Source organism: Poecilia reticulata, linkage group LG16 (genome assembly GCF_000633615.1).
Source record: "Poecilia reticulata strain Guanapo linkage group LG16, Guppy_female_1.0+MT, whole genome shotgun sequence".
Taxonomy (NCBI): domain Eukaryota; kingdom Metazoa; phylum Chordata; class Actinopteri; order Cyprinodontiformes; family Poeciliidae; genus Poecilia; species Poecilia reticulata.
The window spans coordinates 9,786,233-9,810,507 of NC_024346.1; the positions used below are offsets into that span (position 1 = coordinate 9,786,233).

At 37.0% G+C, this 24,275-nt stretch overlaps 1 protein-coding gene across 1 annotated transcript in view; it reads right to left on the reverse strand.

The window, feature by feature from the left end:
• myom3 (myomesin 3) overlaps window positions 1-24,275 on the reverse strand; it is a 57,844-nt gene that overhangs the window by 19,967 nt on the left and 13,602 nt on the right. Inside the window, exons 4-18 of the mRNA XM_008431077.1 lie at window positions 22,932-23,085; window positions 21,922-22,079; window positions 20,857-20,949; window positions 20,497-20,585; window positions 17,731-17,775; window positions 15,566-15,706; window positions 15,317-15,478; window positions 13,758-13,899; window positions 10,416-10,615; window positions 8,662-8,715; window positions 7,287-7,414; window positions 4,960-5,143; window positions 2,746-2,920; window positions 2,509-2,630; window positions 1,676-1,863 (exon numbers count right to left, since the gene is read on the reverse strand). Coding sequence (XP_008429299.1) covers window positions 1,676-1,863; window positions 2,509-2,630; window positions 2,746-2,920; window positions 4,960-5,143; window positions 7,287-7,414; window positions 8,662-8,715; window positions 10,416-10,615; window positions 13,758-13,899; window positions 15,317-15,478; window positions 15,566-15,706; window positions 17,731-17,775; window positions 20,497-20,585; window positions 20,857-20,949; window positions 21,922-22,079; window positions 22,932-23,085 — 2,035 coding nt within the window. The remainder of the gene's footprint in view (window positions 1-1,675; window positions 1,864-2,508; window positions 2,631-2,745; window positions 2,921-4,959; window positions 5,144-7,286; window positions 7,415-8,661; window positions 8,716-10,415; window positions 10,616-13,757; window positions 13,900-15,316; window positions 15,479-15,565; window positions 15,707-17,730; window positions 17,776-20,496; window positions 20,586-20,856; window positions 20,950-21,921; window positions 22,080-22,931; window positions 23,086-24,275) is intronic.

Sequence of the window (24,275 nt, forward strand, 5' to 3'; positions counted from 1 at the left end):
CCTCAGTGTATTTTGTTTGACTTGTTTGTGGTAGATCAACAGAAAATAGTGCATAATTGTGAAGAGTAAAAGAATGAACACATAGTTGTTTATTTTTTTAACAATTTATATTCTTAAAAGTATGCTGCAAGTCTTTCGATATATAGCTATCTAATATTTTTACCCTCTTTGCAAAATAGCTCAATCTCAGTCACATTTGACAGTCTCTAAACATATATTTTCATATATCTGTCCACAGATTCTTGAATAGAGTTATGTATGAACTTTAAAGTTATTTTAATACATTAACATGCTTTGATCTAAACTAAAGGTTTCAAACTTCAGTCTTCAAAAGACCGTGTCCTGCAATTTTTAACTAAATCCTCACTTCTCCACACCTGAATAAAATGGCCAAATTGCCTTCTGGCAGGCAGTCAACCTCTAAAGAGCTCAACTAATGAGCTAATTATTTGAGTCATGTTGAAGTAGACAGTCATACTGCTGCAGGAACCCAGCCATCAAGAGTTTCAGCTTGAGACTCCTGATCAGAGTCATTCCATGGTGGCTCTTCTTTGTACATTTAGGGTTATTTTCCTGCTAGATGAGGAACCTCTGCACCAATATCTGACCTTTCTCATCCTCTAATAACCAGCTTTCTTCAAGGATGTTCTGCATCAACTCTAACAAGCTCCCCTTTTCCTGCTGAGGAATAACTTTTCCACAACAAGAAGCTTCCAGAACACCTTCTTCCCAACAGAGATTGTGCATAAGTGTGATTCTTTTGCAGGGTCCTGTCTACATTTAAGCTTTAAAACAGACAGAGTGTACCGGTACTTTCTTTTTCACCATGACTGTAGGTTTCTTCTTGATGTATAGAAAATTAAAGGCTTTTAAATCATGAGCAAAGCTCCAATCCCAGGAAGCAAAGCTGCTTTGATTAAAATTAGCGGCTCAATTTATGTTTAAATGATTCATTTGATTCCAAGAAATCAGCATCTTGATTAAAATGACACCTCATGCTGGAAATAGTTTGCGCTTCTTGTCGTCTTATGAAAGTGCCGAAATGAGTTTTGTCTGACAACGTGACGCAGTCCTAAAAACTGCAGGACACAACATGAGGGGTCAGTTATTGTGCATTGCCATTTTCATTCTAATTGGCTTTGTCCTTGATTTCTTTTTTCCTCAGGAGATAAAAACAGCCTCTCACACATTTATAAAATATCTAATTATGGAGCTCTTGTATTCTTGGTGAAGCACTATACCAATTTTGCTTTGTTAGGAGTCTCCATGGACACTGCCAGGTTGCCTAGTGACGCAGACAGATTGAATGAATGACGGTTTGCTATTATTGCCAATTATTTGCAAGAAAAGCAAAAGTGGATAAAAACAACTTTACTATTCAGGACGTCCATTCAAAAGCCTTAATGTTGTTACTAAAAATCCTTTTGAAAGTCTATTTGGACTTTGAAACCTACTATTTTCTTTATACCGTTTCACCATGGTAATGGTATATTCAGAGAGATGTGCAGTATTAGTCAATGTAACAGGTTTCATGTTGTGCTAATCTTGCTCAATGCTAATATAAGGTGCTAAAGAGAGTTTTTTTTAATGTCATCTCTGTAATAATTTTGTTTTTGTTTTATAGTAATTAGAAAACCATTCACCAACTTCATCCAAGAACATAGGTATAACTAACCTTGAGCTGTTTCTCTTTGGCAGGTTTTATGTTGACCTCCCTCCAGATCTCCATGCCCTTCTCCTTCTGGTCCAGGTAGTAGCCGCGAACAGAGCTTCCCCCGTTAGAGGAAGGAGCCCTCCAGCCCAGAACCATTTCTGATTCGGTGCACAGCAGCAGGGCAATAGCAGAGGGAGGTGAGGGAACATCTGCAGAAAAGAGAGGGAAAAAACGAACAAACAAACGAAAGAATTAGAGGTGAAAGATATTGGTGAAAGTATCTTAGCACGTGGCTTTTACAACATATGAATGCTAAGATTTCCGTATAGAAGGCTTGAGATTCTGTCTAGAATTGCAAACTATTGCATCTGTGCCAGGTTTATTAAAGGAATTATTCAGCTCATATTCTCTTTGATAAAAATTCATTTCTTGGAAAGAACTGGACTAATGCTATTATCCACCAGGATATTTCAGAGCCGGAGAGACTGTGATGGATTTTTGATGGCAGTGAACCAAATCTGTCAACATTATAATGTAATGCAACCTGCCAAAGCACAATGTAGTTTCTGAAAGTGCATATAAAGTGAAAAAGGTCCTCTTTACATTCTCTAATATTTGTTTGCTGAAAGCTTAAAGGAGAACTTTAAATAAGTATTGGGTCAGATGAGTCGGAGTCTAAGTTAAATGACTTCAATGCCAATGAAAAGAGCCTCAAACCTTTTTCAGCACTTCTTTTTGGCTGAATGTGTTTACTCTGTGTTACATTTAGGGTGTATGCTTTAAATGAAATATTAAAACATACTGCTAAGATTTCAGGAACTGTTGCAACATCACAAAATTCTTCTTGAACTTACTAATAGCTGATTTGACCAGGATGGGGTGGGACTCATCTGAATATTTGCTGTTTCCTGCTCGACTCACAGATTTCACCCTGAACACATATTCCTTCCAAGTCTTCAGACCGTGAACTATAAACCTGAAGACACATCATGTTTGGATCACATACTCATAAGGATCAATGGCAATGTATGTTATAATTACAACAATTTATTAATTGCATTCAGACAATCTTTTTTTATTTATTTTTTTACCTGGTTGGGTTTAAAGGTTTGTTGTTGACAGTTTTCCACTCCTGTTTTCCTGCTTCGCTGTAGTACAGATAATATCCCAGGATGTCGTCTTTGCCTTTTGGTTCTTGCCACTGCAGCAGAACTGAGGTGTCTGTGTCTCTAATGGCCATGACTGAGTGAGGTGGAGGCGGCACAGCTAAAGGGAATCAAATGAGATTCATCCATCAAAACAAACGGAGGTAATTTATGAACTGATTGAACATTCAATACGTTCAACGAGTTCATTGAAATTTACCCATGACAATTTCTAAAGAAAAATTTAATTGTAAATTGAAGTCTATTGCATCGTTTGTTTTCCAATGAGGATGAATAAATTAGAGATACAGAGTGGAGTTTATGTTTTAGATTTCTATACAGTGGAAATATCAAACTCATCCTGAACTATTTTCAGATATTTGAATCTGATTTAATTCAGAATCCTAAAATAGCTATCAACACATAGGGCATGTAAAAAAACAACAACAACAAAAAAACAGAGACGGGAAGAATCAATGGGTTTTGAAAATGCGCCATTTTCAAAACCCATACGGAGTCTGGAATACTGCAATAAATGGATCAAGGCCTGCAGCTGACCTCATGTCCAGTTGAATGAAACTGTGATCGATGGCAACTATATGTTCATCTGCACTAAGGAAACTGGTAGGAAACATCCCATTTTTTGTCATAAGAACACTTAATAGGCAAATCAAAGATCAATAAGTGAAGGTAGTTATGCTTGATTTTATGTGTGTAAATCCAATGGTAGCTCTAAGGGAGGATGAAAACGTGCTGCAGTAACTGGCAGGTTTACATTTAAGCACCTTTTTCTGCTATTGTTTATTTTTAAGCATTTTCCTTAAGGCAGATTTTCCAATGAGGCACATCCAATGAGAGTGAAAGTTTTGAGCCCCTCTTTTTTCTTTCGCCTGCAAAAGACTTGATTTCTCTGTTGTTTCCTGCGAGTGACAGCGAGTGTCAGCGCCAGCGGTTTGATCTACTTCTGCATGGGGGTCATTGATTTAGTTACTGAACTTTCCCTTCTTTTTTATTTATTTATTTATTTTTTATTTATTTATTTATTTATTTATTTATTTATTTTTGAAAACATGATTCATGATCCCAGGGATTGAATATTAGCAGGAACAAATAGTGGTGTAGATGGTTTCTTGAAAGTGTGCTTTCCATGCATCTTCACTCAACCAGCTCTGTAGGCATCCATAAATCACCAGAGGGTATCATAACCTACATCGAAACCAAAAAAATACCCCTGCATTGAAACGCAATTATAGATAACTGACTTTCCAAAAGTCTCAAAGTCTCTAAACATTTGACGCACTGTCAGAGTTTGAATTCTTTAAAATAAAAATATGCAAAGGAAGCATCAACCCATGCAGGGATAATTCATGATTTCAATGTGTTTCCATCTGTCTTTCTTTTCTTCAAATATGTTTCTGTTAGAGATTCATCTGGGAAATATCTGTTGATGGTTTGCAGTTAGATATATAAATATTAAGTCAGAAATTGTAGAAATTTTGGAAGAACATTGCCTCTGACCCTCACAGCTGGAAGTCTAGAAAGAAAAAAAAAACCCAAAAAACTATTTGCAGTTAATAATTCCTGAAGAAATGTCTGAGACCAAAGTTAACATTAGTTGAAGAAAACTTTACAAATCTGTGATCATTGTTCCACTAAATTCTATAACTTTTTATTTTGTGGATTATTTAACTTACTTTATTATGTCTGTTTTTAAACAGTAAATGTTATGTTGCAGTTTTGTTGCATTTTGGTTTAATTGCATAGCATTTTTTTTGTTTTCTCTGATGCATTTTTATCAAATCTTTCCTAGAAATTAAACCATTCAGAAGCTTAATCTATAAGGATGTAAAATCTTCCAATATTATAGACAACTTGATAATTGACGGGGATTTGACGTGGATAAACTCATTGTGGAATGAGTTGCTAAAAAATATTTTTCCACATCTTTTCATTTTGTTTTTTAATAAGATACTAGATGTTCTGTCTTTTTTACACATGTATTGTGATTCCAGAATAAAGCCAGCGGTATCTTGGCACAATTATTGCAGGTGCAGCACTGTATAGGAGGTAAATGCTGACTCAGGAATTTAGTCTTAATTATGTAACTGACCTTTGAGCAGACAAAGTAATAAATGGGCACCAGTACTCATCTTCTCCTACCTTGTGGCTTTCCAAGGGAAATTGGTGGGCTCGGGTCGGAGGGGTCGCTAACACCATACTTGTTGATGGAGCGGACTCTGAAGCAATACTGTTTGTCTTTGACCAGATCAAACACTGGGTACCTGGGAGAGTTCACCACTGTGTCCAGACTGGTCAGTTCCCAGCTGTTTTTCCCTGCCAAGGACTGATTCAAGCAAAGAAATGTAATGTAAATATATATAAAAAAGTAAAAGTGTAAATTAAAAAACAAAATAGCTTAGGTATTTCAGCCAATCAGACCCTTAAAATGAAAACACATTAAAATGAAGACATATGTCTTTGTGGATAATTTGTTCTTTTTAGTTCTATTTACCCGTCACTGAAAGAGTCTCTCAAGAAACTAAAACTATACCAAACAGGTCCCTTTTTATATTCCTTATTTGCATTTCTATGTTGCTACTCTGTGGGTTTCACATTTCCTTTCCTAAGTCATTGTTTTGTCGGTAGAAATCCCAACAAAAGGGCAGGTATGGTAAAAGAGAAGAGTGATTATAAAGTGCTTGCTTGAGGGCAAAAAGGATATTTGAATGTTCACTTCATTATATAAGCAGAAGTGAGGCTGCAGACTTTAGTAATTTCAGGTGCCTTTGAGAGATTTGACAGTTTTATTACCTCAGTAACTTATAAAGCCTCAATAAAAATCTATTTCCTGTGGCAGTTTTCTGATTATTGAAGTCAGGAGCTGTTGAGTCCTGGAGTTGATATCGAGGAGCCAAGGCTCTCTATTGTTGCAAAGAACAGGTCAGTCTCACATTTTTGATCTGCTTCTGTCATCACTTTGAACCTTAAATTTATAGTTGAGAAAATATTGTAAAAAGAGGGAGCTGGCTCCATCCATTGATTCTTCATACCTGCTTATTCTTTTCCGGGTCAAAGGTGACACGAAAGAGGTGTCACCTGTTAATCTCTGGGAGAAACACAATTACACACCCATCTGAGGCAAACGCAACATACATTTCCTGATGTCCTCTGTGGCTCTTTGTTCCTCTTTTGTAGAGCTTTAAATTATTTTTTGGAGCTCTCTCCTTAGTTGTATGAATTTAAATGTCCCACATAAATTTTACTGCACTAAATGTTTGTGCAAATTGCACGCAGCGCATCTCTGATGTTCTCACACTCTACAATAAAATATCTGCAACAAATACCATGTTGAGCAGAATGTCCAATGACAATGTACATAAAGAAAGTGGACCTGTTGATGAATATGAAGCATCTTTTTACATACAATTTATGAGAGACATGGCTGAAAATATTTATATCCCTGAAAGGGTTAGATTCAAATTGTTCAACCAAGAAATTTGTTTCTGACAGGAAGTGATATAGCCATCTCTCCAAGGATAGCAAAAAAAAAGTAAAACGAGTATCTGTTTTGAACAATGTAACTTTGCTGCCTTATTTGTATTTTAATAAAAAAAGGAATATCAAAAATTATACATACCCTTCCCTAAAATCAGTGGAAAAATCTTATGTTCGTATTACAGAAATCAAACCCTACTTGATGTTTTCCAGTTGATGTAGTGTTTGACCCTGACATTCAGTTCACAAATTCTTAACATCCACAAAAATATGTGGCCCTGCAGTAATTAAGTTCTGGGTTCTGGGTTCAAATTCTGACCCAGGAGTCTTAGAGTTGGCATGTTCTCACCATACAAAGACTCTGTAGTCTAAAAGTATGGATGTTAAGGTATTTGGTTGCTCTAATTTGCTATAAAGTCACAGGAAGTGTCTGTGTCTTTCTATGATGACCTGGTGTAAATTAAGGACTGGTGGTCCATCCGGTGTGAACCCTGCATTAAATACCTCAGCTACTGGAGAGAAACACAGAGAAACGGCTCCTAACGTGGCTCATACAAGCTCTGTAAATTGTGGAAACAGCACAAATTCATCTTTCTATCTCCCTGCTGTGTAATTCAAACACATTACAAGAGAAAACTTTGAAAACATCTCTGCTTTGAAATGCATAACAATCCAAAACGGAAGAAATTTAAATGTTCATCTCCTAAGACCCTTTCTTCTTGAAACTTTTGTTGTCAACCAAAAGCTTTACACTTGGAAAAAATAAACAGAGTGAACAAACGTGTTGTGCAGAAGATTTTTAAGTCTAACTCCTGATTGCTTAAAACCTGGGAAACATTCATATGACCCAGAGCTAATGATTACAATATGAAATGAAATTACTGTGCAGCTAATCTGCTTTCAGAGCTGATAAAATATGAATCCCTGTTTTTTTTTTTGTGTGTGTGCGTATGTGTGTGTCTGGGGAGGTGTGCGTTGGCGTAAGGACCGACCCGCTCCACGTAGAAGGTCAGCGGCTCCCTGCCTCGGGGTTCAGGCTCGGTCCAGCTCAGCACCACGTAGGTGTCGCTCAGCTCGCAGGCGCGGACGTCTGTGGGAGGAAAAGGAGCTTTGACCTGACCTGCGGAGCGAAGTGAGGAGGAGGAGGATGAAAACAAGAGAAAAACAAGGTCAGTATGAAAAGAGTTGGCTGAGTTACAGCTTTTCTCCTCTCATTGTAAAACTCTTCAAGTTGCGTCTGCTGGAACTGATACGGCCTCACAATGGGAGAGACACTCAAACCTTCACCGCTTCAGTTTAACCTCTATTCCTTATATGTCAAGTGTACCAAATAGCATTGGATAGGTTGAGTCAGCAAATGCTGAAGGACTCTACCAGCCGGTGAAGGACTGTGAAAGTCTGTGCAAATAGTGTTCATTGTTGCTGTTCCATCTGAAACTATGCAAGTTTCCATGTTTGTTTCCCTTGAAGAGTTTGCAGAGCTGGAGAAAGCACAGAGAAAGCTCTCCTCTGCAGAAGGAGAGCAAAGATTTGAAAAAAGCTGATCAGGTAAAAAGGAAAGCAACTTCTTCTGAGTGCAGTGTGTAATGAGAATGACTCAGGAGGTTTTGTTTCATACATACAATTACTGTAGAGATACAAGAGGTCTTTTTTTTTTTACACAAAACTTACAATACAAAAGAAATAAGATTGTCTACAAGACACTGTGATGCATTCCAATTTGAAAGAGCATCTCACAAGTGCTGCATTTCTACTATTTAGCGATGTGCACAGAAAAATAACAAACCAGTCAGAAAAATATGCCCCAAAATAGACAAATAAACACAACCAAAAGGAAAATTTGAGCTCTTTAAGCTGATCTCGATGAAGCTTAATCTCCCAATTATGTTCTAGTCATTACATTAAAAGCCTCACCACCTGGGTAAATGCATTCCACTGTAAGCCTCCATCATAGAGCAGAATCTAAAAGTATGATTGTATCCTCCAGGCTGCAGTTATTTTCTGGTGGCCTCATCTTCTTCCACCCCTTTCACCATTCTCTCTATGTGTGGTACACAGTCAAGGTTATCGGGCCCCCTTTCATAGACATTCACTCTACCTCGAGCCATTATGTGCATTTATTGGAAGACCACTGGGGACTTTTTGCTCCTTTCACAGCTGCAAATGGAGCAAATGCTCATTGCTGCGGCCGCACAATTACTGCAGCTCATTGTTAAACATAATATGGAGATGCATTAAAGCCATGAGCCTGCGGCAACCTACAGATGAGGGGGCGACGATGTGTGTTCCGGTGAAAAGTAAATCATGTGTTAGATACGCTCCTTTTGAGACAGAATCAGAACTAAAGTAAAAACACGACATCCTCACCTTCCAGTTCGTCTTTTGTAATGGTAATGGTCCTTCCTCTGTCCACTTGGACCACTGAGATAAGAGAAGATGGAGAAGACATGAGAGAAGACCTAGGGGGTGATGGAGTTACGCAGAGGTAATGATGACACCATTTTCTTGCAAATGTTAGAGGTGCAGACAAAAAAGATGAACAACAGCTTGACAGGAAGATGGAAAGAAGACCAGAGGCGAGTGAACCTTCTGTCTGTCCTTCATCCGTGTTTAATGATCCACGGCATCTGACCACAGCCCATCTGTCCTCATCGTTACACACACACATCTCATTCTCCCTCCAATACCCCCAATTTTGAATCCAATATTTAGCAAGACCAAGAAATGCTTTTTAAGTCATCTTTTTGGAAACAAAGCATTTTTCTCAACGATATCATTAAGATGCTGTCGCAGAAATAACCCCGCAGCTGCTGATGAGATCTAAATCTGCACACCTACATCTGTTTTTTCTGGCACTGATCATTTCTTTGCAGGTATAACAGGGCAACTGAGGCAGATGAGGTGAATAAACAGCAGGAGAGAGTCGTGAATGCATTGCTGATGATCTTTGCAGCACACTGCAGATGTCGATGAGACACAAAGCAAGAGCCTGAATAAATAGGCCGAGAAAGATAAGACACACAGAAGCTTCCACACAAAAGCAAAAGGACCATATTGTGGGACATTTTATGGTTAATTGGAGCCTCAGGGAGAATCCCTTTCAACTCTAAACATATAGTGGTTTTCAAGCAATTAGAATGACTTAATGGTAGAGGCACAAAAGACTTTTAACTTTTTTATTTGAATATGGGAAGCACAGACCTAAATACCAGATTTTACGTTTGAAATTCTCGTTTCTTTGTTTTCAAATGTATAACAATGTATAACAATAACAATGAGTTACTTGGTTATTGTAATATTAACAAGAAATGTACACACAAATGTAACAGAGAACTTAACTTAGGGTTCAACGAATACCCTGGCATGCTCACGAATACAAATCAGTTCGTATTTCCCTTTCATAACCATAGTCAAACCATTTCATAACCATGAACTTAACAAATGTGTGCACACCCTTGAACTAAAACTGTGTTGAAGATAATTTTATTTTAATCCCACCATTCATTCGTGTTGGATAAACACCTAAATTCAGCTATGCTGAATCTAAATAACCAGGAATAAATCTGTTGGAGCAAAAAACTTCCTGAAATGTGCTTATTTCTATCTACTACTAAACATAATAGTTGTTTTTTTGCCATTCATCAGTTTGTTACATTTTCTCATTATTAGATATCCCATCGTCAATTGTTAGTGGTATTATAACCAAATGTTAGAAAATGGAAACAACAACAACTTGGTCACAAAGTGGAAGACCTGATGTACAAAACGATAAAATGTTGCAGAATAGCTCAATTTCAGCTATCTGAAAGCTCCATGGAATGGGTTTTCTTGGCCAAGCAGCTACATCGCACCTTTAGATCAAGTGCAAATGGAAACAATGCCTTAAAGGATGCTACCATTGGAGGCATGTTCTCTGGTGTGACAAAACATGCTGTTGAGTTGAGTAGTCCAATGAAAATGTCTGCCAGGAGAATGGTACTTGAATCATGACTGCCTTGAGCCATGTATAAAATTTGGCAAAGAGGTTTGTGAAGAAAATGTGGGTTAATCAGAATTTGACAATGCAGATATAATGTTGCATCATCTTGTCTTCCTAATGCCATGCAGCCCATAAGTAATACCCATTGTTCTGGTGTGTTCAAGAGGGTCTGCAGTGAGGACAGGCTCTGTGGCTTTGGAGGGACGTCCCACCCCGGCTTTGTTTACAGCACAAACTCTGAACTGGTGTAGAGCCCCCTCCCTCAGGCCAAACACGGGAAAGTGGCATATTTTCTGAATGTCCACATTGCAGCGCACCCACTCTCCCTGACTGAGGTCACACCTAAAAAAATAACAAGAGTAAGAGAGGAAGAGATTAATCACAGGAACATTTAAGCAAGTACAAAAAAAAAAATATATATATATATTCACACAACAAAAGATGTGAACAATTTATAGAGAAACAAACTATAAAATAATCCAACCCCCACAAAGCAAATCAGTAAACCCTTCGTTCTCTATAATTGGGGGAAATCAACCTGAGATTATATGTCATGGTCATGTAAAAAAAATACTTCATAAAAATTCAGAAGACATTCACAAAACAAATTCAGAAAAGAGTAAGAAGGAGGTTGCTTAGGAACTGGAACACATCTTTCCTCTCCTTATATGAAACTCGAAAACATTGAGGATTTTTCTCTTCTACAATGATGGGAGATCATAATCAAGACTAAACACAGAAATGATGCACACACCAATCTGAAAAGACACATTTTCCAGATACTTAAAACATTCATCCCCTGAAAATGAAATTTCTCTGAACCCCTAATCTTTCCTGGACTTTTTTTATGTGCGTGCTTTTCCAATGTGGTGCTGTTTAGAGAAATGATTATGCTGAGCGCGTCACTTCTACTATAGGCAACACTGTGCCAACAAGCGCATGCAGCAAAACACCTGCATGTTGCTGCCTCAGATAGAAAAGCAATAAAAGTTGGCTGTGCACTGCAACCACTAGAAGTCCCTATTTTATAAAATCAATTACCTTCTAGTTCAACAGACATAGCTTACTTGGTAATGCTAACGAAACACATCCAATCTGTCATTTCTATTGCTTCAATCAGCTGAGATGACAATTCTTTTAGGACCTCTGCAGCAAAATGTTAATGTAAGGGTGAAAGGATCGCTCTGACTGTTGTCGATTACTTAATTAACAAATGAAATGTTAACCATTTGTAAAACGACTGAACTTTTATATAATTTTTCATACTGACTATTCAAAGTACTTTACACTTGAAATTGAACCAGAACTTTCAGATTGAAAGAAGACAACGTAATGAGTCAAAGTTTCCTGAATTTATAAGAGAAGCTGCAGCAGTAAAGTCAGTTTAAAAGGATGGCCATGCCTTGGTAGGTTTGCAGTTTTATTATTATTCTCCATTCATTTTGAGATGGTGGATTTTTCTTCAGAACTCCTTCTGTCTCTTACCTGTCTGCTGTGTTCATTTGTCTTCGTCATGCTTTGTTCACAAATGTTATTTAGGTACCAGAAAAATACATTGAAAGCCATTTGCTTTTAGCCAGTATGTCCTGCCTACATGTATCCTTTGCTAACACAGTGAAATTCAGTTTTAGTTACCCCTAACTGATTATCCTTAACACATTTTCTGGCAGATTTAGACATGGATGAATGTTTTCAATATACTGTCTTTTTACCTTTCGTTTTACAAATAATTTAAGACAATTTTGTATACTTTATTGTCAATTTGAATCATGCGCAGGACATACAATGGAATCGAAATTGTGTTTCTCTTTCTTCATGATAACGTCAATCTTCATAGCAACTATAAAGGTTTAATGTTTTAAATATAAATTTAACTCCTAACGGAGAACAAATCAATACTAACTAGAAGAAAATATATTAATTTTTAGTTTTATGTTGTTTGGTTGGTTGTTATTCCCAAAACAGACGTGTCTGATCATTCTTAGAGAGACTCATTCCAGGATGCTGGTGGATTTCAATTCTTTCAGAGGTTCTTGAGGTGATTACACAGCTTAATGAAAGTCCACATGTGCTTAGTGAATTATTAAAGACTTAATAAGGAGAGCACACACTTCTTTATATGAGGTCCCGAAGATGGTGGTGTATGTCAGAGTGAAAATGAAGACAAAGCTGCACAGAATTGTCCTTTGAACCAGCAGGACGGTGCAGCTTTGGAGAAAAAAAATATTTTCAGGAGCATTTTTGGGAGAGCAACAAGCCTCTTTTATTCTAAAGCTGAAGGAGTTTAAACCTGCAAGACTCTGCGCCAACTCTGTTTTAAACTTGTTCATCTGCTCAACTTGTGTTCTGCAGTCTTTATTATTACATTAAATCCTGCATTTTATTTCATGAATATAAATTGTATTGAATAATTGAAAGCAGCTACTAAGCCAGACAAAAATGGTACAAGCAAACAGTCTTGGAGCAAAGCAAAAAGGAATAATTTTTTTTCTGCATATGACTGAACCTCCGAGGACAACTATCGGTGCATTTCTCTACCAAGTAGGCTTTTATGTTGGTCACACAAGTCATTCCTGCCTGAAACACACAGACAGCAACCTGCTGTGAATTTGCCAGTGCATATGACAACCCCTGTGGAGATGTTTTTCTCTGACAGCAGTTCTGAGACAAGTTGGAATGGAAAGTAAAACAGATGCAGAAAATAATGAAACAATCACAGGTAAAAAAATAAATAAATAAAAATGCAAAGGCAAAATGTTCAATTTTTAGCTAGTGAATAGTTACATAAGAAATGCAGCAGTTGTTTGTTTGCAGAGTTATGTTAAAAAAAACTGTGTAAAAAAACCCTGAAAGTTTGATAAAAATATTACACAAAAGGAAAAATACCTGCTTTTGCAACATAACACAAATTAGGCAATTAGGCAAGTAAATGGCTTCTCATAAAAACATTGAATGTACAATGATTTACCAACATAGAAGACATTCTCATTTGCCAACTTAAGTTAAAATATGAGGTTACAGATGATAATAAATTTTGTCATTTTGGAGCCAAAAGAGCTACCTCTACTTTGAGAGTTGTGCTAAAAGAGCCGGCTCTCTGAAAAGAGACAAACTTTTCATTACTACCTGATTAGAAATCAGAGTCAAGCATCCCTGAAAAAGTCTGTAAATGAAAAATGTTACCATTTGTAAATGTTCCTGATCTGACAAATGGAAGAAACTTCAGAAGATAATAATTTTAAAAAAAGAAACACAGTATAATTATTCTCACACTTGGCTGCTATTACTGCCAGCAGTGATAAAATTAAGTAGTACTGACTGAGTCAAATGTTTGAACTTACTGGGCAGCAAAAATTGAGTGAAGCATTGAACTTTTAAGTGGGTCTCTTTTGCCAAGACTTAACTTGAATTTTAATCTGCGATTTATAAATATTGTAAGTGCAGAGCAAATCTGACGTACAGGTTAGGTCAGACTGATTCTCACCTCTCCACATAATAGCCCTCCACAGGTGATCCTCCATCAGCACTGGGCGGCTGCCAGGTCAGAAAGACATAGTCCTTGTTGACATCGGACACCTCCACTGCCAAAGGAGATGCAGGACCTCCCGGCACTGCGGCCGACCCATCTAAGTGAGAACAATGATGAGTCAGAAAAAGAATGCTGAAAGTTAGGACAAAAAAAAAAAATCCAACACTTTACTATGGAACGTTTGCTCATCAGAAAAAGTCTTAATCTAAACTTTTTTATGGGTTAGCATTTGCTCTTACATAAGATGTAAAAATAACCAAAGAATCTAGATCAAACATGCACGATGTAACTTAAACAACGACAGAGAGAAGCTACAAAAACGCATAGAAAATCTGTCTTTTTTTGAAGGGATTGAAGAAATAGATTGACGTTTTCAAATCGCTTTCTGATACTAGAAATATATTTTTAAACAACAGAAAGAAGTCGCCATCACGTGCATCTGTTTTTATCCCTTAGACCTCCAATTATTTGCTTTTTTTGCAATGCTATACATGCTTGCAATGCAAATATGACAACTGAATTAATCAGGAAGCCTTCTTGCAGAGTAGTTAGAATACTTACTAACTAGTTACTCCAACTGTTATAGAGGATCTACTCTTTAATGTTTGCAACCGAGGCCTGAGACAAGATAATAACAAAAGTTTTGCAGAAAGCTATCTGTAAATTTGGAGTCATATGTTGTACACACAAAGTTCATAAATGATGCAAAGCATATCAAACTCCTTCTGAGGCACACACACTTGCATCACAATGAAAAACAACACGAGCCAAGCATCCTCACAAAGCTGAGCGTTTTTCCAAGTGGCTTATATACATTCTGCAGATGCCGTGTCAGAGGTAAAACTGCAGTCCATGAAGACCATATAGTTCCACAGAATGAAGTTAACAAGCTCTCCGCTGCAGAACAGTTTGATTGATGGTGCAATTTCAGTGTATGAATCACTGCTGTTTGCTGACAGGAAATGAAAGCAAAACCAGAATTTGGTGACGACGACTAGTGTTTGGGGGAGGCGAGGTTGCTCAAACACTATTTATCTCGGATGGGACAGCAAATGATGATTCCACACTCCAAGCTCTAAAGGTGACTCGAAAGTACCCGTCAGTTTGAAAAACATTGAGTTTGACTCTGTAAAAGAAATCTGGGCTCCAAGTTTTTGAGAGGCCTGAGGTAGTTTCCATGAGCCCCCCTGGCATTGTCGGAGAGACTTAGAAGACCCTGAAAGTAAAACTGGGTAGAAAAATCACAATCCAGAATGTTGTTTGTTTTATAATTTTGGTCTCTTCAGTGTAGAAAACATTGTTTAACACGTAGATTGCTTTAAAATGCATGTCTCACATTTCTGATTCATGGAAAAAAAACTGTATTCCAATAAAATGTTTGTTTTGTGTGTTTTTTTTTTTTTTTTTTTTTTTTTGGTGGTTTTGTGACCAAATGCAAAAAGATCCAAGGTGGTATGATCACTTTTGCAAGTCACTTTTTTTTTTTAAATTAATGCCTTCATCTTATTTCTCACCTTTAAGGTAGACAAAAGCCATGTGTTCCTCAGTTCCATCCCTGGTCCTCAGTCTGGCACTGTAAACACCTTCATGCTCCTTGTACGCAGCCATCATAGTGATGATGGATTTATTGTCAAACGTCTTAATGTCCACATTGCTGGACTGCTGCAGCTGTATGCCTGGAGGATGACAGCATGTTTGAGTGTCAGAAGTGTGCCATATTTAAACTGCCAAAAATGTGCCACAAGCGACTCCAGTTGCACAACCATCTCTGAACCAGAGGACGTCCTGCTGGAAAGGAAGCAGGCCTGATGTGAAGGTACACTGCAGGGAGAGGCCACTCCCCTCTTTTACCCAGGTAGGTGGAAAGGACATGTCAAACTGGGCTTCTTTTTGTTGCTGCAAGCCTAGAAGAGGCAGAAGAAAAAGAAGGTCAAGGAGTGTGATGTCATAAAAATGTAATAACAAAAGAGAGATGGGAAGGAAGACAAAAGGATAATATTTTGAGTGAATGCTCTTTTGAACTTGTTCTGAACTGATCGAACTACAGGAATGGATCCTGATGATGGGAAATGTAGGTACATTCTGTCATTCTGCCATCAAAACTGATGTGTGCAAAGATATCAACTTGTTAGTATCTGGAGGGAACACATCCAGCTTCTTCAACATCAGAAATGGAAGGCTATGAAAGAACACCAGCGGGATTTTAGCTAATTAAAAAAATATATTTTTATGTTGCGTGGTATAACCATAAGAAAAAAATAAACCCTTCATACAAAAGACCACAAACACAAAAGACCTCCACATGAAGCAGCCTGTGGGAACACCACATGAAACAACAGTAAAGCTGAAAATGTGGCACAATTTGAAAGTGAGCAGCTCCCTTCTGCTATCAGTCATTTCCTGGCTTACCAAGGCATCAGTCCATAAAATCTGGGCATGACCAACATGTGTTTCAAGCAACTTGTCAAATCTGGTTGTCTGGAGTGAATCTGTCACAAACAGACAGCAAAATGTTTTCTATGGTAATTATATTCTGCTAAGCTAAATCACCGTTAAGTTAATATACATATCCGCTTCTCATCATTCAAACCCTCGAAGATAGTATGACAAAGATAAATTTGCCACAGTTGCTCTTTTGTTTATTGGCTGATTTGTGCAGAAGAAGAAAAAAAACTTCTCATGAGATAATCAAGTGTCATTTAGATGAAAAAAAAAAAACAGGGCGTGCAACTCTACAGGACATTTTCTAAGATGAGCTTCTCCTAGATACTGATGAAACTTTATTCGAAATGATTACCATCTGATTTCTTACTTTGGGGAATGTACTGTATTGATTGTAGAGAGAGCTTCTGGGAACATACTATTGCAAACTAGATTAAATCGCATAATCTTGATATGCATTTGTATGTATTTTCAGGGATGTATCCAATTTAAAATCATTTAAAGTGACAACAACTTTATAAATATACATTTAAAATCTAATTCTACAAACAAATAACGGCCTAATTAAACTATTTTAGATTTACACCATAAGATTAGGGGGAATTGCTTGCTAAATGAAATGCAAGGTCTCCTTGTTATACAGATTTACATTTCAGCACATTCAAAGTTGCAAATCAAGCACATCCCAGATTTGCTATTTAGGTTGTCTCTGAGTAGACTGAATAGACATAATACGATTGGAAAACGCATTCTATTTGTTTCTAATAAGTCCAGACCTGCCCAGATTATTCTTCTTTTTGAAGGACTTGGATACTATATTATGGTATAAAAATCGAGTAGATTAAAATATCCGACTTCCACATTAAAGCCAAACTCTAAAAAACCAATTATGTATGACCTCATTCCTCAAAGTTTTGTTCCTGATATATTTCTGCCTTTTTTCTACATACATTCCCAGGTCATCCTTGTCAAACATTATGAACAATCGATCAATTCTAATGAGTGGGCAGCCTCGTTATTATTGTAGAAACAGCAATATAAATCAATGAATTGTACATTTTGGCCAAAAATTGCTGATGGTTGAGGCTATATAGGTCAAAGACTACCAGAGCTGGGAGCAAAATGGGATAAATCTCCTGCTGCTGCCGAGATGAAATATACATGACTGTCATTTCTGCTTAGATATGAGCAAGTCATTTTATCCCTGCAGCAAGCGACTCATATCTAATTAACACCCTTACATCCACAAACACCCACGGAGAAACATGAATCCAGCGATAAACAAACACCAGCGATGCAGTGCACCCTTTCAGTCCAACCATATCTTCCTTGAGGAAGCACGGCACACAGCACTGCCTGGTGTCATGCCACAGTTTTCAAAGCCACCCAGACCTCCCTCCTTCGCAGAAGAAAAAAGGGGAGCTTCAAAGTGTGGCAGAGAAAATGAAAGGGGACACTTTATATTAGGCCCTGGTTTGAAACTTACCGGTGGTCTGCGAGCACTCTGAACCAGCCATGGCTCCATGATATGCTGGATCACGAAGTAGCAGAGCAGGACAGATTAAAGAAAGGAGGGGAGGTTAAAAAATAGAGAGAGACATCAGGAAGAACATTGTAAAAATGAAGGAGAAGGTAGCAAGATAGGGAGGCAAATCAAACTGGGCAGTGCCACATTTACAGAAAACACAGAATATTCTCTGTAACTGAGGATTTAATAAAATAAAACAGATATTTAAAATATACCCAAAGAGTACACACCTTGAGTAGTTGAATAAGATTTTCATAATGAATAAGATTTACAGCATCTTAAATCTTGAATAAGATTTAAGATGCTCAAATCTTATTCAAGATTTAAGCATCTTAAATCTTACAGTTCCCTCTTACAGAGGATTTCTATTTTAGCCTTTTTGTTGAACCTAAATGTTTCGTATTCTGCGTAAAGTGATATCAATGTTCATAAATCAGACAAAAATAAAATAAGTAAATGCAAAAATCTTTTTTTCAAATGAAGATTTCATCCCTTTAAAGAAAAACACCAGCCTGGTCATTTGCTTAAAATATAATTGTCCCCCTTGTTGTTTTGGGAGAAAGTGTTAAATTGCACTGTATTATTATAGATCAGTCTGGAAAAGGAAATAAGGCACCTTTTAAGTATTTGGGACACTAGAAAAATAGTGAGAACCATTTCCCCCCACACATAAAATAGGAGTGAAGCTTTTCATGAATTTCTAGCCAATCAAAATTACTCTGACAGCATAAATGTTTCATCCAGGAAGTCCTAAAATAACCAAGAACAACATCTAAAGCACAGCAAATCTCACTTATGCCTTATTCATTCCAGTTTTATGGCTTCGTGAATCAGAAGTACTGAATAAGATCTGATACACGACTAACCCGAACGTGAAAGGAGCCCAGTTTCCTAGGATACCAAAAGCAGGTCGAGGGCCTGATTACGGCTAAATTGTGTTCACCTGTGATTAGCTGACCATAGCCGCAACACCAATATCTCAGTTTTCATGCTTGTTTATGTACCACTGTAACTGTTATTGTACAACAAAAATCTACACAGAAACATGGTATGACCAAGTGTCGCAAGTGGATCTATATAAACATCGTCCACCATAAACTTACGGTGAGAAGCTAACTAACTCGGTAATGGTCAATGGAAATATGCGGTTTAAGATTAACTATGACATTTTAATGTACAGAACTGGAAAATTTGTTGCGAGAAACGCGCTGGCTGGGCTACTGTCTATTTGCGGACTTCATAGGAATCTTTATGGTGAGTAAATACTTTTTTTTTTTTTTGGCCCATGCTGTTGTGGTGGAAGGACCCGTTGGCTCGTCGTCATTTTGACTTTAGTGCATTTTGAATTTTTGAGATGCTTTTCATAATCTTGCACTGGTTGTTTCGTTCAGGTTCGAACTAGTTTCCTAATATTTCACAATAATTATAGTAAGGAAGTCTAGCTTTGACATTTGACTCTTTTGTTTGTTTTTCTTGGGAGGTGAAAGGGTGTCTAATGGCCACTGAATTAGGTTTGTGATGCTCTCAAGTATTAGGTTTATCTATTTTACTTTCTCTGTTTGAAACACTTAAAGCACTTCTTCTGTCTCTTGTGGTTTTAATGTTTTTGATAAGAGCTTGGAGCGTCTTCACTGTTTATTCTAGCACTAAGCTTCTTATGTCCCCCCCACCTGGACTCACTTGTGGTTTCTACTTAGACTAAAAGCTTGATTAGAAGTTGTCTGTTTGACTAAAACCTGTGTTTACAGTTTGCTTACCTACAATAATCTATTCATGGACAGAATATTCTGTGTTCATCTTAATAAATTTGAAAATCAGATGAACTGCATTTATTTCAATAATCCAACTCAGAGTAGAACTCGCTAAGATACAGAAAGAAATGTTTCTGCTGTGATTTGCTTTATATGCACTTTACAGGTGTCTTCCTTGGTTCAAGTGTTTCCTTACACACAACAACTTGGAGAACCTGTCCTGAAAAAGTAGACTTTTTATGAAAATCCCCTAAACATTGCTTGACAATCCTCTCAAGGCTGCACAGCTTTTACTCAAATTTCCATTATTGGATACATCATACTGTAAACAGCCAGCTTCTATAACAATAACTTTTTGTGGCTTATTCTTTTTATGGAGGGTATCGATGTCTGCCTGCTAAACAAATCGGTTTGCTTCCTCATGGTTATGTAGGTCATAACAAGACTAAGGAACATTTCTTCAATATAAATTCTTATGTAGTACTATAATTTTCTGAGAAACTGCATTTGAGGTTTTCATTAGCTGTTAGGCAATGCAAAATTTAAAAGGACAAGTTTACTATATTTATAAATGAATTTCTCATATATTCAGGTTTTTACATTCATTAAGATGCACTTGTGTTTATGTTTGAATATTTTACAGCTGAAACGTAGCCACTAGGAGGCAGTGTTGTCAATAAATAACTAAATAGATATAGTATGTGTTAATTTAATATTTGTGCAATGCAGAGTTGTTGATACTCATCACTGGATAATATTATGACAGCAGCAGCATGTGCACTGAATTTGTCTGTAGATATTTCACTTTGTAGCGAATCTGAATATTTATTTGCTTGATATTTGCCAAATCAGTTTTCCAGTGTCTCATAGCGAATATAAAGCCTGAAAGTGAACTCTTCATTATCTCAGGATCCATCTTGGTTTTCATAATGATTTGGAGCAAAACTTGTATGACATGTATACGATTACTCACAGTTTACTACTAAGGTTCCAAATGTCGTTGCTTCGCCCAGGGCGCTCTTGGCAACCACTTTATACTCTCCAGCATCTGCCGGAGAGCACCTTTTGAAGAGTAAAGAATACATTGTAAATGTTTGACCACAAAAAACTGTTTACTCCACATGTAGTTCTCTAGCTCAAGTGGGTCGTTCACATAAATAAAAAAAACAAACCCCAAGGGGGAAAAAATACTTTTTATTTCATTTTGCCAGCCACAACTTGCAGAATATCGTGCCTTGTTCAATTTCTGTTTCATCCATTTATGTCCACGCCCACAATAAGCTTTCTATGCAAATATTTTCAGCATTAATAATACTTTTAATCTTGGACCTACCTTCTGATCTCCAGTAAACTGAGGCCAAAATTTTGTTGGAGGCTGTAATTCCATGGTTGGGAAGATATTATTAGTGGTTCACCGTCTTTGTACCTGAAGAATAAGAATGAATAATTTCATTAGTCTTTGTTGATATGACAGTCATGCATGCATGTTCCTTTGAAATCAAAAGCTGCATTTGGATGCTACATTCTCCTGCTTACTGATTACTCGTTTTTAACATTCTACATCAAGGTAAAGTTTGGCCGACTGTACACAGCAGAAGGCAAGCCTTTGATCTTTCATTCTCTCAAGTGCTGATTTTTGTTGAGCACAGACCTTTGCAGCTCATTGGGCTTGATGGGTCCCATATGGGTTGGTTAAACTCAGGAGCCACAGGTTATCTTGATCTCGGTGTTCATGCATACTAAATATCCTCAGCCCTTTCATCACCTAGTCTCACAGCAACTCAGGTCTCAGGGTCAACAGTTTGGCAAACTTCCTGAATTTGCACGAGTAATTTTATATTAATACACGGTGCAATATTTAGCTCTGGGACCTCGGCTTGGGAAGAAAATGTCTTGACTTTTCGGCCACATGCTGGAGGTCATTTCTATTTCTTTATTTACCTGTATTTGACTGTTATGAATGTGTGTTACTAATAGTTACATGGCCAACAGCAATTTTGGCATGAATTTATATTGTATTGCATGAGTACCAAAAACCACATTTCATTAGTTTTTGCAGTAGAAAAAATTTATTTTTCTTTGGAAAATAAGACCCTTTAAAAAACGGTGTATATATACATAACATTCAGATATCTTATTTCCTACTAAATCTATCTATATTTAAAAAGTATGCACACTGAGAGGGGAGTGGATCCGAGGTCAAATAGTTTGGCCAGAAATGTTGCTTCTCATTTGCATTTTGCCACTGCCTTCAAGTGATAGATTTGACAGTCCAGTCATAGACTGGATGACTAAGACAACTCAAATTTGGTAGTGTCTCGAAAAAAAAAAGAAACTCTCAATAGATTATTTAAAGCCATATAAATGACATGCAGAACAGATAGATGCTCAGTCATACCACTGAATCTTTGGGGGTGGACAACCCCGTACACTGCAGGACAGTATCACAGTCATTCCCTCCCAGACTGTGTGAGCTCTCAGAGGGATAGTGAAATCTGGAGCTTTCTGACTCAGTCTCTCCAAGTAGTTCATATGGGCAGACTTCTTATTTTCTGCCTGGAATGCAGATGATAGACAGTATTTTAAGAAACTAATATATTCTGTGGAAAAGGAAAATGAAATTAAGCATGACAAACTTTGTATTTGTTAAAGACAAGAAGGAAGTAAGAGATTACGGTATAAAAAATAAACATTGTGAAGAAATGTGAATGCTCACGACTATGCTAAGCTCTGTTTTTCATTACTTCTACATAGTGAAAAACTAATCTGTAGTGCTTTTTAAATGTGACAATCTTTTGAGTTTTCTGTGTATTGCAAAACTATTCATACCTCCTGAGCGTTTTCACAAACGTTAGGTAAAGTTTAAAATATTTTACTCAGATTAAATATGTTGTAGAGGAATACAGAGTAGTCCATCACTATGAAGTGGAAGGAATATAATAATTGAAATTCCAAAAACTGTAGCAGGGTTTTCTAGGCAACCCTTTATCGTCTCTAAATAAACTAAATTAGTTGCAACAAGTTGCATTCTTAAATAGTCTTGTGTGTAATTTAATCTCAGTGTAACAGGTGTTTGTGTTTAGAAGACCTCAGAGGTTTTTTGAGATCATTAGTAACCAAACGGCACCATAAAGATCAAGGAACAGGTAAAAAAAAAAGTTCTTTGAATAAATCCACTTCATGTTTTTCTTCCCCTTAACAATTTGACATCGCACAGCATTAGTCTTTAATACAAAATTCCAATAAAATGTACTAAATGCTTAGGAAAACTTAGGTGTGAATTTGTAAAGCAGTGTGCTTTATAAATAGTACAGTGCAGTGTGCTATTCATGTACACTATGATGTGTACATGAATAGTTCATGTACACTTCATGTATACATGAACTATCCAGGTACACATGTTTCTACCTGTCTGCGGAGCGCCATTTTGTCAACACGATTGCGCAACAGATGCTGGTTCCTTATCACATCTTTCTCAGTTCTCTCCGCCTCATTGCCAAAGCGAGTCCACTTCTCTCTGTGGTACTCTTCATCTGCAGCCATAGTTTCTTGCAGAACTTCCCTATCACAAAGGAAAATTAAAAGATTTTTTTTTTACTTACATATTTTTTTATTAAGTTATAACAAAGTATAACTGACACCAAGGTAAAACAGCATTACGCCTTAGTGGTTGTGTTACCTGCATTATCTAGCTTTTTTTTATTTATTTGGCAAAGTAGCAGCAGCATCAACAACCTGAGCAGGTTCTGAACCAATTGCAAGGTGCCACTGATCATTTTTTGAATCCAGATATTTAATTTTCTCCCAGTTTATTTAAACAAATGTTTATTTTCTTTTATGGCTCTTTCAAAAGCACAGGGTCGACCATTTTGCTTTGTGCATCTGTCATTTTGTATAATGAGCTCGATTTGCTCCCATGTACTAAGGGGAGTTGGATGTTACTCTTACAGGACAGGAAAATCAAACCCAGCTGCCACTGCTGATTTGTTTGAATTTAAGAAGATGAGCTGCCTGCTACCAAAAAATCTGCCACATATCTGTCTTTACAGGAATTCACATGTGGACAGTTCAAAGTAATTCTGTTTTTGGTTAGGTGGCACTATTAATTTCTCTTTATTATACAACAAAACATAATTTTCTCTTTTTCATAGCTGGTGAAATATATCTGTGCTTGCTCTACTGTTTCCTTGCTTTTGAAAGAGAATCGATTCACATGTGTATAGCTTGTTGTAGTTGAATATTTCCATATTATGTTGCATCCAACATCTCCTGTGTTTAGTATAGTTCATCCATATGTTTGGTTTTAAACATGCTTCACACACAGTTATGGACGTTCCCTGTATTTTCTAGACATTTTAATAGTCGCCCCTTTTTTATACATCTTTTGATTGACAGTCCCAAGAGCTTAATTATTTCAGAACCTACTTCACAAACAAATACATTGCAGCAGCAGAGACTGGAACTTCAGTATTGGCTTTGATGGCCAGTAGAGTAGATATAATGGACCCCAAATGGTTGTAATTATTCTGTAAAATGCAGAAACTGGATGAATAAATATGCAAGTAAACGCACACGCTTAGAATCACATACACATCCAGGTGCTCAAAACACAGCTTTAACTTGTGAGTTCAGTTGATGATTTAGTGTTTGCCAGTGTTTTTGATATATTTTGACTCAAATATGTTAAGCCTTGAGGGGATAAAACACAGAATCTCTTAACGTCATTTTAACATGAGCTGTTGCTGAAATTGC